At 44.7% G+C, this 15,446-nt stretch overlaps 1 protein-coding gene across 1 annotated transcript in view; it reads right to left on the bottom strand.

Annotated features, from left to right (window-relative positions):
- The window catches only part of C8B (complement C8 beta chain), a 38,299-nt gene continuing 22,853 nt past the window's right edge, over nt 1-15,446 (bottom strand). Inside the window, exons 8-12 of the mRNA XM_025427777.3 lie at nt 15,117-15,245; nt 12,327-12,490; nt 4,755-4,908; nt 2,518-2,586; nt 1-323 (exon numbers count right to left, since the gene is read on the bottom strand). Of these exons, the coding sequence (XP_025283562.1) occupies nt 172-323; nt 2,518-2,586; nt 4,755-4,908; nt 12,327-12,490; nt 15,117-15,245 (668 nt within the window). The 3' untranslated portion in view covers nt 1-171. The remainder of the gene's footprint in view (nt 324-2,517; nt 2,587-4,754; nt 4,909-12,326; nt 12,491-15,116; nt 15,246-15,446) is intronic.

Raw genomic sequence — 15,446 nt, 5'->3', positions numbered from 1 at the left:
TGCATTTTGCAAGTAACAGCTTTATTTCAAACACCCTGAATGGCACAGTCCTCTACCCTTGGGCTGGCCCCAGGTGGGAATTGGTATGAGGTATCTGGGCCGGAGTTCCTAAGGGCTCAGAGCTTTTGCAGTGAGCAGCCCACAGAAGTATCTACTAGAAGCTCTTCTTCCTTAACAGTTAAGTGTTTCTGAAGCAGGGCCCAAGCAGGGGCTGCCTTCATTTTGAGGAGGTGGATTGTTGCACTGCCTTTGTCTTGTTTTATGTCCTCCAGAACACGGAGACCAGTTTGACCAGCAATTCCACCTCCCATCAATGGCGACATCTAGAAGAAAGAAGATCAGCGAACATTAATTAGCCCTTGTTACACCCTGGTGCCCTATGGAGGGGTGAGGCCTGTAAGCCAAAAGTCTCTGGGAGTCAGCTCTGATCTCCCTCCCATCAGCTGTCCTTGCATACCACTGTACTTGCATGCTCCCTTCCACCACGGGGCCTTTGCAGATACTGTTTCCCTAGCCCAGAATACTCTTTCCTCCTCTGTTCATCTGGTCAATCCCATTTACCCTCCAGATCTCAGTCCTCTAACCCCCCACCAATTCTTCATATTTCAAGCTTTCGAGCATTTTATAGCAGTTACAACTAAAACTTTAAATGTATTTCAGAGGCAATTCAAATGATATAGGTCTTTTCTTTCTGAACAGCAGTCTCCATGATGATTGGATGACTGGATTTGCCCACCACTGAACCCTAGCACTTAAGCTGGCACATATGAGGCCTTTGGTAAACATCTGTTGAATGAACGGCTCTCCACTTAGTCATTTCCCAGCCACAGGATGCTGGGTAGTTTACTTCTTGTCAATGTATAACCTGGCAGCTCCGTTATCTACCTATCTATCTGTGGGCGTTGTGTGTCATATGAAATAATAACAAACAATGCATTCTCCCCTCCCTGACATTTGTCTTTACCTTGAAGATTTTTTGGTTGTTGATGAGATTGACATGTAATTGATTCCATCCACCACATATATCATGTGTCTGGCTGAGCCTCTGATGGGCAGTACAATTCCACATGCATTACTTAGTATCTCTGGGCCTACCCACTGGTAAAATGAGAAGGCTACAGTAGGAGGTGTCCAAGGTCTCCTCCAACCAGGAGAAATCCTATGGTTGTGCACCACACGCTCAGGGGGCACAGCACTGTGTGGGGCCTGGTTGCATTGTAAGGCTGGAGGTGGGTCAGGACAATCCTGAGCATTTCACTAGGGAGGAGAATAGTGCAGGCAGGAGTTGAAAGCAAAGGCTGTGACAGACCCATTGGACCTGAACCTGGGGCCCTACATTCACTGTGCAACCACTGAGGAAACTAGTTAGTGACCCACCACACCTCAGTTTCTTCATCAATACAGTGGGGATATGGATGGTACCTATTTTGCGATGATATTGTGAGGACCAAAAGGATCTGATATGTGTAAAATACAAAGTAACGCTGTTCATTTTTCCCTAAAACAAACTAACCAACACTGATTTTGCCCTTATTATGTGTTAGGCATTATTCCAAGGGTTTTATATGTTTCATGAGAAACTCAAGACAGCTCTAGGAGGTAGTTCGTATCATCATCTCCATTTTACTGATGAGGAAATTGAGGCACCAAGAGGTCACTTAAGTTGCTCAAGATCACAGTTACTGAATGATAGAGATGAAACCCCAACCCATGCTGAGTCTGAGCACTCAGCAAGGTGCCCGATACACAGTACAGTGCCTCCTTGTTTCTACTGGGTGTGTCATTTCCTTTTTTAATGGTACCACCGAAAAGAAAAGAGAAAGGGAGGGGAGGCGGGCAGAGAGAAGGGAAGGGAGGTGAGGGGAGGGGAAGGGAGGGGAGCAGAGGGGAGGGAAGGGAAGAGAAGGGAGCATGTTGAGAACTCAGATAATAAACTGGCCAAAGAATTTGAGAGCTGGAGGGGATCTTGATGATAGTCCAGTCTTTCGTTTGTTAATTCAGCAGCTACCACTGAGCAGGAACTATGCTGGGCCATGGGGACACAGAGATAAATGGAAGACGATCTCTGCTCACACACATAGGGGAGACAGACACACATAATCCAAAATATAATGTACTAAGTACTATAAAAGCATATGTTCAAAGTGCTACGGGAGCACATAGGAGGAATTCACTAATTTTACTCAGGGGCAGAGGGTTAGAACTTTTACAAAAGAAGGTGATTCTGTGCTGGATTTTGAGGGTTGAATAAAAGTTCAGTTTAAAAAAAAAAGGAAGGTAAGCATTCCAGAATGACTCAAAGAAATGACTTGTAAATGACACACATTAATAGTCCTGTGACATGAAGCACTCTTGGCTGTGAGAACAACAAAATATAAAATCAAGAGCCAGGATGTATCTCAAATGTCATAGCACCCAGGTCCCAACCTGACATCCCCAGGTTGGGGATGTCCTTCTGAATGATCCTCTGGAATTCCCTAGATTTTCCTTTTTTTGACCAACTGTCAGTCTCCTTACTTTTCTCATAGGTGACCTCGCAGGCTGGGCCCCGGGATCCAATAGGACAGATGCAGTCACAGCGTGATTCTGGAAAAGATGATGTACAGTGAGTGTGAATCATACCCTGTGAAGCACAGCTCCTGAGCTCAGCCCTCCACAGCAAAGTGGTGACACTGTGCCATTAAATTAAAGTAGGAGAAACATTTAGTTCAATGGTTTTAGTGCCAAGGATACCTCCTCCTTCCTTGAGCGCCTTTTGCTCATGAAGGGCATCTATTGCCATCATGGGGAATCACACAGCATTGTTGAGAATTACTCGTGAGCTGACATTTGACCCACCCAGCATGGTAAGTTTCTAGCATCAGAAGTGATGTGAGTGTTCACTGAGGCCCCTGATCATTGGTGCTCAAGTTCACCACGAGGCATTTAATTGTCCTGCCTCTGCTTGAACACTCCTAGTGTTGGGGTGGGGGTGGGGGGAATCTCACTGTCCTTAGATGTCTCATCCTATCTTTGGCCAATTTTGACCCTTTGGAAGTTATTCTTTATGTTAATCTGCAACAGGTCATCCTGGAGCTACTCTCATCTGGATCACACAGATTACTTTCGCAGGATTATCCTTTCTAGGCGAGGCCCATGAACACCCCAGTCTCTGCCTTCACAGTCTCCCTCATACCAGTGCACCTTCTCAGGTGGCTCCAATTCTCACACAAGGGGATTTCAGCAACCTTAGATCAAGCCCTTGGGCTGATGGGCCGATCCGACTTCTTGCTCACTTCATCCCCACTTAGGTGTCCCTATTCCAATGGCAGAACTTCCCAGCCTTAGGCTCTCACTTATGTCTGCTTTGCTCCTATCCACTCTGTCCAAGAGTCTCAGTCTCTTTTGGGAAGAGGTCTCTGTGTCCCCTCTGTTGAGCTGGCTCTGTCCACATAGGCTAAGTCCAGGTTGGACCCTCCCTGGGTGGGGATCTGCTGCATCCAATTGCTCATGACACCTTGTTTTGGCTTTATGCTGGACTGGACTCTTCCTCAGCCATCATGACAGGAGCTTAAGGTCCCAAGGCTTAGCAAATGCCAAATTTGCTGTGTCCATTGCAGTGGCCCTGGATATGGCCCTTAAGTTAGGAATCAAGTTCAAGTGGCTCATCCTTGCTGCCAATCCTCCCTCCCATCCCCCAATCTTCTCACCAGGTATTGGTCAGGACACGCACTGCCCAGGGCCTCTTATTTGGCCCAAAGAGATTTCCCACATCCATCCCCACCCCTTGTTACAGACCTCACAGTCTCAGCCTGCTCCTTTGGTTTTATGGGCTGCCCTGTGACGCACAGTGAGTGTGCATCATACCCTGTGATGTATCATACCATCTGTTTTTAGATGAGACATCTAAGGACAGATGGGTTTTACTGTGTCCCCGCGACTGGAACTTAGGTATTCTGGTGGCCAGAGCAGCAGGACCTAGTTGCCCACATTCTGTCCTCTTAGGAAATAGAATAACACTTGTTCTAAATTACACTTCAGTGTGACTCTTTGGTCAGGCCCAGCTCTCCCACTAGCTTGTAAGCTGGGGAAATCATGGATCCTGTGTGTCAGTGAATTCAGCTGTAGAGCAGCTTCTCAGCCCTGACTCTACGGTGCAATCATCTGGAAGGGTTTTTCAAAGACCAGTCCCAGTGATTCACTTTAGCTGTTCTGGGTTGAGGCCCAGGACTTTGTGTTTGTGATAAAGTTCCCCGGGTGGTTCTCACATGCAGCCTGGGCTGGGGTCTGCCTTAGAGGCACATAATGCTCTTTGCACCTGAGCTGCACCTGAGTGTGTGTGGGGGCAACTTGGTCCCATGCCACCTCATTGTGGGACTTTAGCAGTTGTGAGTCACACCCCAGCTGCAGATTAGAACTACTTGGAGATGGTTTACCCATCCTGATGAGGGGCCTTCTGGAGAGTCACACGATCCAGATGGGGCCTGAGCATCAGTAGCTCTGAAGGCATCAGGTAGTTCTAATGCTTAATGAGAGTGGAGGAGGTCAGTTTAGGAGGCTCTGAGTGGCCAGGGGGCTCTTTTTTTTCCCTCTGAGAAAATAAAGAGGGCTTTATGATAGTCCCTGGGACCCCAGATAGAGACCTTAGGACTGACCTAGAATTCTTCTGGAGATACCCTGGGCGGTATGTGGATTTGAAGACATGTTCTGGCCCCCAGCATCAGCCCCTCCAGATGATGTCTTCCACAGAGACACCAGATGCCTGGAAATGGTACCTTTCAGAACTGGGACTCCATTCCCTTGGCAAGGAGCACAGCGGCAAGAGCTGACTTCCTTCTGGAACTCCTCCAGAGCCCGCTTCATGTTCTGTCTTACTGTGCTAGAGTAGGCAAAGTCCGTGGCTGTCACCAGTTCATACAGAGGCTCTGCCTGGGGAGAGGAAAGGCATGGATTTCAACAGAAAACCTCCAACAGAAGGATGGAGCACGGTTCCAAAGGGGTGAGCAAAGGGCCGGTGCATGGAGACAAGTGGGTTGATCAGGAACTGGCTGGATGCCCCAGTATGTAGATGGATGCTCCATCCTCTAGCTGTCCCATCCCACTCAATATCCACAAATAAATTCATTCGAGTTCAGGTCAACTCTTACTGAATACCTCCTAAGTGTCAAGCATTAAGCATAAGGAATGAGTAAGATAAAATCCACACTCTCAAGAAACTCGGTATCCAGAGGGAAAGAGACACAGTAACAAGTTCTTACACCATCGCAGTTAGAGCATGAGTGCAAACTTGGAATGGGGGCAGAGGAGCAGGTGGTCAGTCTGTCTTTGATGGAGGAGAGGAAGTGATTTTCAAGCTGCTCTTTGAAACTCTTATGGAGCTTTGTCCCAACATCGCTCCCCTCTCCAAATTTGGCAAAATCATTCACATCATGCAAACACCACCATCATGAAGCCTTTCCTGAGCTCCAAAGCTCACAGAACACCTTCTCACCATGAAGTGTTCAGGATACAGTCCAGTGCTCATCTGATACAAATTCTCTTTGCTCCTTTGTGGTCATTAATTTTTTTTTTTAAATGTGTTGAAATCTCCTTGTTTCCCTTCTTGAGTTAGAAGGTAAGCTGCTGGAGATCAGGACTGTATCCTGCTCAGCCCTGTGTCTCTGGGCTCTAGCCCCAAGCTTAGTGAGAACAGCTAATAAAAGTGGATGGGAGAATGAGTGGGGGATGGGAGACCTCATCAAGGCAATAGCCGGGGGAGAGGAGCTGGACAGGAGACATGTAGACAAAGAGAGAGTGATGCTGGTCTCCCCTGGGCATGGCAGTGTTCCACAAGAGGAAGTCACAGGCCAGTGTGGTGATGTTGACAGGCTAGGAAAAGCCTGAGGCAAAGTGCAAAGAGGTAGTTAAAAATGTTCAGAGCCTCTTGGCCCTACTTTCAGCTCCAGGGCCAGGTTCCTCTCCAGATTTTGTTTGTGATCCTGCCCTAATCCAGCTCTGGAGAGTTTAGGGTCTGTCTAAATGCAGGCAATCATGCCTAATAGAAGCCTCCAGTGGGAAGAAAATTGCTTCCATTTCTTAATGCATCTGACGCTGACCTTCGCTCCAGTGGGCAAAGCAAGGTCCCTTGGTGGTCCCATTGTCTCACCGTTTTGTGGTCAATGAATTGATCCAGAGGCGGTTTGCAGAACCGTCCAGCCTGCTGGCCACACGTGGGGGAGGGATGGTAGAGAAGTGGGGGGTTTGCTGTACACCAGTGTGAGCTCCTCCAACAATCTGCATTCCCTGCCACAGCGCCTTGAAAGGCTGCCTTTAGCCCCCTAGGCATTCTCCTACCAGCACTGAGATTTGCTCCAGGACAGAGAGCAAGTCGGTGGCAAAACCAGAATAAACCTCCTACGTGAATTGTGTGCCGGCAGCTGTGCTGGTGGTTGACAAATGTGATCCCACTCCATCCTCACAAGGTAGCAATGACTAGCCTTGTTTTCAGATGGGGTTAAGTGACTTGAACAAAGTCAAAGAATTCATGCAACAGTATTGCCAAGATTCTGAACCAAAGCGTTCGTTTTTCTTACTAGTTTATAATAATTCTTGATAAAAATGGCTTAATTATTCCCATTTCCAATTTCGATGTCAGTGTTCTCCAAGTTTTGCAGACTGCAGTTTGCCTTGGGATTGAGCAGCACCTCCTAGACTCCCCAGCTGCCTTTTATTCTCAGTCAGTAGGGCATAATTGTCCCTTCATTTTCTGGGCTTTCCCTCCTTTCTTTCTCCTCTTCTCTCTCTCTCTCTCTCTCTCTCTCTCTCTTCCTTATTTCTCCCCCAACACACAGTCTTGCCTACTCATATTGACCATTGGGTCCTAAGCACACTTACCCTTGTGAAAACTTTATCATATCATGGCAAAAGGATGGTGCTCACTACTTATTAAACTCCATGCTGGTTCCCTGTAATGGACCCTGGTAATTACCATTCTTTTGCTTGGAGGGCAGAGCAGAGGGAGAGGGAGAGAGAGAGAGAATCCTCAAGTGGGCTCTACACCCAGCATGGAGCCCAATGTAGGGCTTGATCTCGTGAACCTGACTTCCTGACCCCAGATGTAATCAAGAGTCAGATGTTTAACCAACTGAGCCACCCAGGCTCCCCAGGTGATCACCATTCTTAATGATAATAACTAACCATTGCACTGGCAGCAGTTATTAGCTGCTGAACCAAGTACATACATTATCTAACTTAATCTTTACAACAATCCTATGAGGTGGTAGTCTTTTGTAGCCCCATTTTACATATGAAAAGGGTCAAACACAAAAAAGTTAAATGGATATACCAAAGGCAAACAGTCAGTAAATGGAAGAAAAGGATTCAAACTGTTAGCATTGTGGTTTGTGTCCTTTCAGGTGTATATTTTTGGATAGTTAAATGGACAGATATTTATACCAAATTGGTGGCATAAGAAAGCACAGTTTTCCATTACCTCACTTAATATCCTATTATGAGCATTTTCCCATGCCATTCAATATCCTTTGATAAAATGATTTTTTAGGGTTGGATAGAACCCTGTTGTATCAATGGACTACAATGTAGTCACCTCTTCCCCTGTTGTTATGTCTGTTTCCTTTTTTTTTTTTAAGATTTTTATTTATTTATTCATGAGAGACACACAGAGAGAGGCAGAGACACAGGCAGAAGGAGAAGCAGGCTCCATGAGGGGAGCCTGATGGGGGACTCGATCCCAGGACTCCAGGATCACAACCTGAGCCAAAGGCAGATGCTCAACCACTGAGCCACTCAGATGCCCCTGTTTCCTTTTTTTTGCTACTGCAAACAACATAAAAGAAGGCATGTTTTTATACATACATCTTTAGCAACTTTTAAAATTATTCCTTTAGGGGGATCCCTGGCTGGCTCAGCGGTTTAGTGCCTGCCTTTGGCCCAGAGGCGTGATGCTGGAGACCCGGGATTGAGTTCCGCATCGGGCTCCCTGCATGGAGACTGCTTCTCCCTCTGCCTGTGTCTCTGCCTCTCTCTCTCTCTCTGTGTGTCTGTCATGATAAATAAATAAAATCTTAAAAAAATAAAAAAAATAAAACGACTCCTTTAGTTGATTATTGCATTTAAGACTGGATCAAAAACTATAAACATTTCTAATGTTATGGGTATAATTACATTCTTTTACTAATGTGTTGTATCAACTTCTGTTCTCATTTTGTTTTATAAAAGTGCCCATCTCATCACTCTCATTGACACTGAGTATTGTAGATTTTTAATCATTATCAACTTGATAGGTAAAAAACATTATGCAGTTACTTTAATTTTTTATTCCTAGAAAAGTGAAACACTTTGCATATTTATTCACCATTGTAGTTCTGAAAGTTGTCTATTTCCTTTGAAATGTGTCTTTTGTATAAATTGTGTCATTCATTCCTTACACATTAAGGATTTCATTTGTGGCAAAATTATTTTATTTGCGTGTCATCTGCCACTTAATTATTATTCATGGTTTCCTTATTTGGAATTCAGAATTTATTTTTGGAGGTGAGATCAGTAGCCCAAGTCAGACATTATCTTAGCACGGAATGCTACCACAACATCTGTATTTTAAACCTTTTTCGGGCAGAGTAATTTGCCTTTAGAGAATCTGTGAGTACATTGCTTTAGAAAGGTATGATGGTCACATCTTTAGAAAGGTGTGATTATCACTGCTTACCAACTGATCAGCTGCTTTTCTCTCTGGGTACATAGCAGGGATGCCATTCCCTGACATCCTTAAGGGCAGGTTTACAACGTGACTTGTTTTGAGCAATGCAAAGTAAGCAGAGGGTAAAGCTTTCAGAGCAGAGTGAGGTGACATTTCCCCTTCCTTTACCACTGCTTTGGTGATTTCAGGAGCACATGATCACATAAAGCCTCCTCCATCTCCTGGATCCCTGAGGGGCAGTTCAAACAGCCCCCTCCCCAATATGCTTTGGACATGTTGTGTGATTGAGAAATAAACTTTTGTTGTATTAAATTGCTAAGATTTGGAAGTTTTCCAAATCTTAATTGCAGCATAATTGAGGCTTTCCTGGCCTCTATATGAGCACCATTCACAACTCTATCTTTTCCTTCTACCCTAGGCAAAGCCTGAGCTCTGTACAATAGCTTCTCCATCAGCTTGGACCTCAGACCACAACCTAGCCACCCTGACTACTTATAGAAATGTACCTGGATGGTAGAGTTTGTGACTAGCATTGCCAGTCAAATACAGAATGCCCCAGCTAAAGCTGAATTTTAGATAAACAACAAATAATTGTGTAGTACAAGCATTTCCCATGAAATATTTGAGGGATGCTTATACTTTAAAAGTTATCCATTGTTTGTCTAAAATTCAAATTTAACTGGACACCATGCATCTTCCTTTGCCAAATCTGGCAACTCTTTATGTGACTCCCTTACTAATTAGAAAATGTCTTTGGGATTGTTCATCCATCAGTGACCATTTCACTGGGCTATGAGTCTTTCCTTCACAATCATGATTGTCACTCCACTAGGTCTTTCAGGCATTTAGTGTTTTGAAGAATTCTAAGACCAGTACAACTTTTATTTTTGTAGGATTATATTTGTTTCTAAAAGTAAAAAAAAAAATTACAAGGATGTGCTTCAGTATTGTTTTGTTTTCCGTACTTTTGACTCCTTTTCAATGAGTTCTTCATGTTGCATTATCAGCTCAGGGAAGTCTCTCTTATTACGTCCAGGATTAATGCATCTTCAAATTTAATCTTGTCCCCTTCTCAGGAAGAAGTCCTTGAGTTTTAGATTTCTCCTTCTGTCCTCTCTTTCCATCATATTTCTTTTACATCATTGTTTTAATCTCTTTGTCTTTTGCTTCTACATTATAAGAACATTTTTATGGCACCTTCCACATCACTGACTCAATTTTCTGAAGTGTCAATTCTGTTCTTTACAGTTTCCAATGTAGGCTTTCATCATCCGCCTTTGTGCCTGTGGTTTCCTATAGTCAGCCACTTCCTTTTTCATCTGATGAGTGCTCACTATCTCAGCTTCTATTTTTTACTTCCTAACTTCTTTGTTTTCTTAAATCTCATTATCATCACTAAGCAATGCATCCTAAAATTTACTTTTATTTTTCCACTTTTCGATATAGGCTGGTCTCCTGCATCTTCAATGTAATTTCAACCTTTTGTGTTTGGGACTCTCTTTACAAGACAGTCACTGCTATTTTTTAACCCTGAGCAAAGAGCCATTTCTCTGAGTCTAGAGTTTACTAGTAAACAGTGAGAGTGGGCTCTTCGGTGCTCTTCTTTCCTGTCCACCTCGCTCTTATGGGAATCGTGCTGCAAGTCTCTACCTTCCAGAATGGTTTATGTATGTAACCTTGGCCAACACTCTATTCTGTATCTAGGAACGGCTTACCCAGTGGCCTCTGCCGTCCTGGAAAGCAATCACTCCTCCAACTACTTGGTGAGCTGACTTTGCAGAGAATTATGGTGAGATAATATGAAGCCATCTGCAGTTTTCTCTTGCCAGAAAGAGTGTGTGCAAGAGTGGGATGCCCAGAATGTGTTTCCAACTCAGGTCCGAGACTTGCAAAGGGAAGGTTTCAAAGCCTTCAGTAATCTCACCTCCCCAGCTCCTGGAAACATTTCTAATTCTTTCATGCTTTCCCCTGGATAGCCCACACAGCCCTTCACAACACTGCACTGACAGTGGCTGTGATACTTTCCACTACATCACATGCAGGCCGGGAAGTCACTGGCCTTTGGTAGAGTGTAGTATTTCTGAGGTTGTTTGCAGGTCTGATCAAGATGTTTAGCACGGTAACCTGCCCTATCTCTCTTCCTCTCTCCCTCCCTCAATCTCTCTCTCTCTCTCTCTCTCTCTCTCTCTCTCACACACACACACACACACACACACACCATATCATACCACATGCTTGGCACTTGACACTCCCAAAGCCCAGTTTGGCATATCCAACCTATTTAGGTGGGTAACCAGGGAAAACTCTCTTAAGTCTCAGTTGTAGAAAAAAGATGCAGGTAAAATATAAGTGTTAAGTAAAGGCCAGGGATCTGCTTTCCCTTGAGCTCTGTTCATTCCCATGCCCCTCTGTGATACCAAATGATGTCACCACACCAACAGCCAATCCCAGATTTCTCTGGATCTGCCTACAACCTACAGCTGACTTTATCCTCCTTGATGCTCGTTAACATAGTGACACTGACAGTGTCACTATGGAACACACAGCAGAGGAGAGAATTTGAATGGCAGCCTTCTTGTTCCATAGAAACTATGTATTTGACATACAAGTAAAGACACCATGGGCAACTGCCAGGGCTGGGAACTGCAGAGCCTTCTGTCAAGAGCTCCAGTCCCTTGTTGTCCCTCCTTGGCGGCAAGACTAAATCTCTGGGGGTGGTGGGGGGTGGATGCCAGACAACCCATGACTGTACAGATAACGACAAGAAGAAGATGGCCAAGGATGGAACACAGACACCGTGCAGAAGTTCCCATAGGCAAGGACCCACTCTTGGTGCTGTTTATGACAATCTTGTTCAAGCAAACATCTATTTAGTTTAAGGTTGCAAAACTGCTCTTGTGTGGGTGACAGGTGGTTTTTATTCACCAAACCCACAGGAAAGTCTGGAGGGGAGGCAAGAGGTCACTTGGGTCCAGACCTAATGGAGGCTCTCAAGCAGCCACAGACGGATGTATCACCTTCATGACCTTGATTTTCATCAGCCACAGAATGGAGATCAACATATGCAATCTGCAGACTCATGAGGATTAGATTGAAATAACACTTCTAAAGTCACTGGCAGAGTGTTATGAATCTAGTGGTGCTCGAAATGTTAGTGATCTCCATGAGGTATTACCCTGTCCTGTAAGACGGTTGTGCCTGGATGTGTCTTACTGCTCAGCACAGACCATATGCTTCATCCTTAGAGCTCCTTGTGTTTTCCTCCAGTGTTTTAGCTCCTGTCATATTGCAGGAACTTAACTATTTGCTGGTTGAATGAATGAATGCTAAAATAAATAAATAATGGAATGAGCAATTCTCTGATGAAATGGAAACATTATCAATTTAAGAAGCTGGAATTAGAAGCTGATGATTAATTTCTTTTAGCAAGTTGGGTGCTTGAGTAAGGCGGACTCACGGTTCTCTAGCTCATGCTGAACAGTATATTGCAATTGGTCCACTCCAGATATATTATCCACTATAATGTGTGTGCCTTGAAATTAGGGTGTGGGTCTTAGTGAGCTCTGTATCCCATACCCTGGCTCCTAGTAGCCCCTCATAAGCTGTTTTCTGAATAGAGGAAAGGGTGGGTGGAGCAGCTTCCCAGCTGTACCTTAATCTTGATGATGTCTGGGTTGTACTGCACCGCATCTCCCCACTCCTGCATCAGGTCCGCTGTTGGCAGCTCCTTATATGCCAGGGTAGTGATGTGCTCACTTGCCCCTCCTCGTACAAGGACCACCAAGTCCTCCACCATTGTGTTCCTCTTGTTTCTGTCTGGAATGGACACAGAGACCTGGCATGTCGAGGGATTCTTTGGCATTGTGGCACCTGGCATGTCAAGGGATCTACTTTGGCACAGCAACTCAACCAACAACCTCATTACCACAATATTCACTAAGCTCATTTGCAAGTGCCGGTAGACAAGATGCATTCCTGCTGTCGAGGAATTCATGGCGAGAGGAGCAAAAGGCAGCTCAGCTAATCACATAGGACACGAGTGACAAGGAAGGGAGCAGGACAAGGAAGGGGCATCTCTAAATGCCAGTCACTGAACACTGAATCTACGAAAGATAGACAGCTGATGGACAGATAAATATATATATATATATATATAGAGAGAGAGAGAGAGAGAGAGAGACAGGTGAATAGGATGATAGGGATTTGGGTTACGGATTACTTATGTGTCAGCCAGTAATCTAATTATTGTACATGTATTAACTCACTTATCTTCACTATGAAATAAGAACTATCTAATCCTCATTTTGCAGATAAGAAATCTTAGGCGCTAGGGGTGAAAGGCCTATCCAGCTAGCTCTAAGTTATAGTTCTTCTTTCTATGCAATAACAGAGGTAGGAAATTTGTAAAGGCTGAGCTTTGCATGTGATAGATATCCACTAAAGGGTGTCTAGGATAAAACGATTATTATTTTGACTTCTCACGGAGCTTCCTAGAAAGTCCTGAATCAAATCAGTGAGTGCTTCCCATTCTAATTTGTTCATGTACCCGATGCCAAAAGAAGTGGTGTCAAGTGACCATTTAGCCCTGAGCCTGCAATACCTGAGGACCATGGAGAGGGAGTCTTGTACACTGCTGACTGGGGTGTATAGTGGTACAACCATTTTAGAAAACAGCTTTGTAGGAACTAGTCCTTAAAAAGTACACATCTCCAACCCAAAATCCCACTCCTGGTGCATTACCTGAGAAACCTTTGCATGTGTGTACCAGACTGCTGCATAAGCATATTCATAGTCCCAGTGATTGCACTTGCTCAGAACAGGAACTAACCCAAATTCAACAGTGGCATGGACAAAGACAAAGAGCTACATTCATAGAATAAAATACTATGTAGCAATGGAAACTATAGTTATACACAAAAACATGATATTGGATGAAAAAAACAACCAGCCAACACCCAGAACTGAAAAGATTACATTCCATCCATATAAAGTTCAAAAACAAGCAACACTAAGCTGTATTTATTAGTGACACATACGGTGGTAAGATGGAAGGATGTGTTTAACATAGAAGCAAGGATGATGTTATCTCCCAAAGGGAGGAGGAGCTGTAGTTAGCAAGGGTTCCAGGGTCCTGGGCAATGTTTCATCTAGTGACCTGCATGGGATGTTACTTTACAAGTCTTAATTTTTTAGATTTTAAATTTTTTTAAAAAGATTTTATTTTTAAGTCATATCTCCACCCAACATGGGACTCGAACTTATAACCCCAAGATTAAGAGTTGCCTGTTCCACTGACTAAGTCAGCTAGGTGCCCCTATGAGTCTTCTTTAAAGAGCACCTATATTCTATGGACGCCTCTCTTACAGGACATATCTTGCAACCCAGCCAGAATGAACAAATAAACAATATCAACCATATATCATTCACAAAAGCAAGGGATTGTTCTAGACCAGTAGTTAAATTTTGGTTGTTTTATTTTGTTTTGTTTCAGCTCCATGTACTATCCCAGGCATAAGCTGAGTAAGTGGAACAGGTAGAGGATTGCTGCTCAGGGTGCAGCAGAGGTCAGGGACTGGGTCCCTGCTGGTTGGCCTCTCTTTCCTACTCCACTTGCTGTGTTGATTCCCAGTTCCCTTGAATGACCTCCAGGTTTCCTGCTCCCAGACACTTGGCTTTGGTACTCCCTTCCGATCTGGTCTCCCCTGCTGTGTGGGCTCTAGTACATGACTTAGGTCTTTGCCTGCTCTTCTAGTCTGTCCCCCCATTGTCTCAGGTAAGGACTAGTCTCCTCACCTGCCTCCCCCACCTCTTCCACCTGCTCCTGACCCCTACCTGTTACCTCCAGCCGGGCCAACTCTCAAGCCCCATTGTCATTTTTCTCCTGCTTTAAAAACAACCTTGCTGGGACACCTAGGTGGCACAGTGGTTGAGCATCTGCCTTTGGCTCAGGGCGTGATCTTAGAGTCCTGGAACCGAGTCCTGGATCAGGCTCCCCGCAGAGAGCCTGCTTCTCCCTCTGCCTGTGTCTCTGCCTCTCTCCTTGTGTGTCTCTCATGAATAAATAAATAAAAATCTTAAAAGAAAAGAACAAAAAACCCCACAACCTTGCTGCTTTACTCTTTGAGCAGCAATCCCAATGTTCCCTCCCTTAGGAAGCCTGTCCTGATGCTCCAGACCAGGTTTGGTGCTTATTGCTATCTCATCATGGCATCTTTAATTGTTTTCCTGCTTCAGGTGAGCACCATGAGGGTAGAAATACAATTTTATTTGTTTCTGTATGCCCAGAATATAGTAGGAGCTAAATAAGTTTTATTGAATGAATTATTATTTTAATTGAAATGCCTTAGAATAGCCAGTCTTTGGCTTAAAGAGAGACTCAGTTCTGGGGATGTTAGGAAGGGAAAGATAATGTACATAAAAGTCACAAGCCCCTGCTACTCACCTCCTATTTCCCTCAGAATATGCTCGCACGTGTCCACTGACACACCCAGGTTGACGTAGATCTTCTTAATGGCAGCACCGATTTTAAAATCATTCTGGGCACAGGTTTGGATAGCCTTAAGAGAGTAATCTGATGGAAGCAAGAAAGAGGCCCATGACCTTGGGGTAGTTCACCCTTGTCCCTTTTCCTGTCATCAACTCCAAAGGCCTTGCTCTTTCTGGATGTCATGGGGCCCCCAGGGTTGCAGGTTCAAGTGAAAGGGTGGCCAGCCTGGTGACCACAATGCAGGCATCCACTGACACCAGGGTGGAGACCTCATGAGGAATCTAC

Source organism: Canis lupus, chromosome 5, assembly GCF_003254725.2.
Source record: "Canis lupus dingo isolate Sandy chromosome 5, ASM325472v2, whole genome shotgun sequence".
NCBI classification, from domain to species: domain Eukaryota; kingdom Metazoa; phylum Chordata; class Mammalia; order Carnivora; family Canidae; genus Canis; species Canis lupus.
Note: the sequence above shows the minus strand (reverse complement) of the source record. Positions and strands in the feature narration are given on the sequence as shown.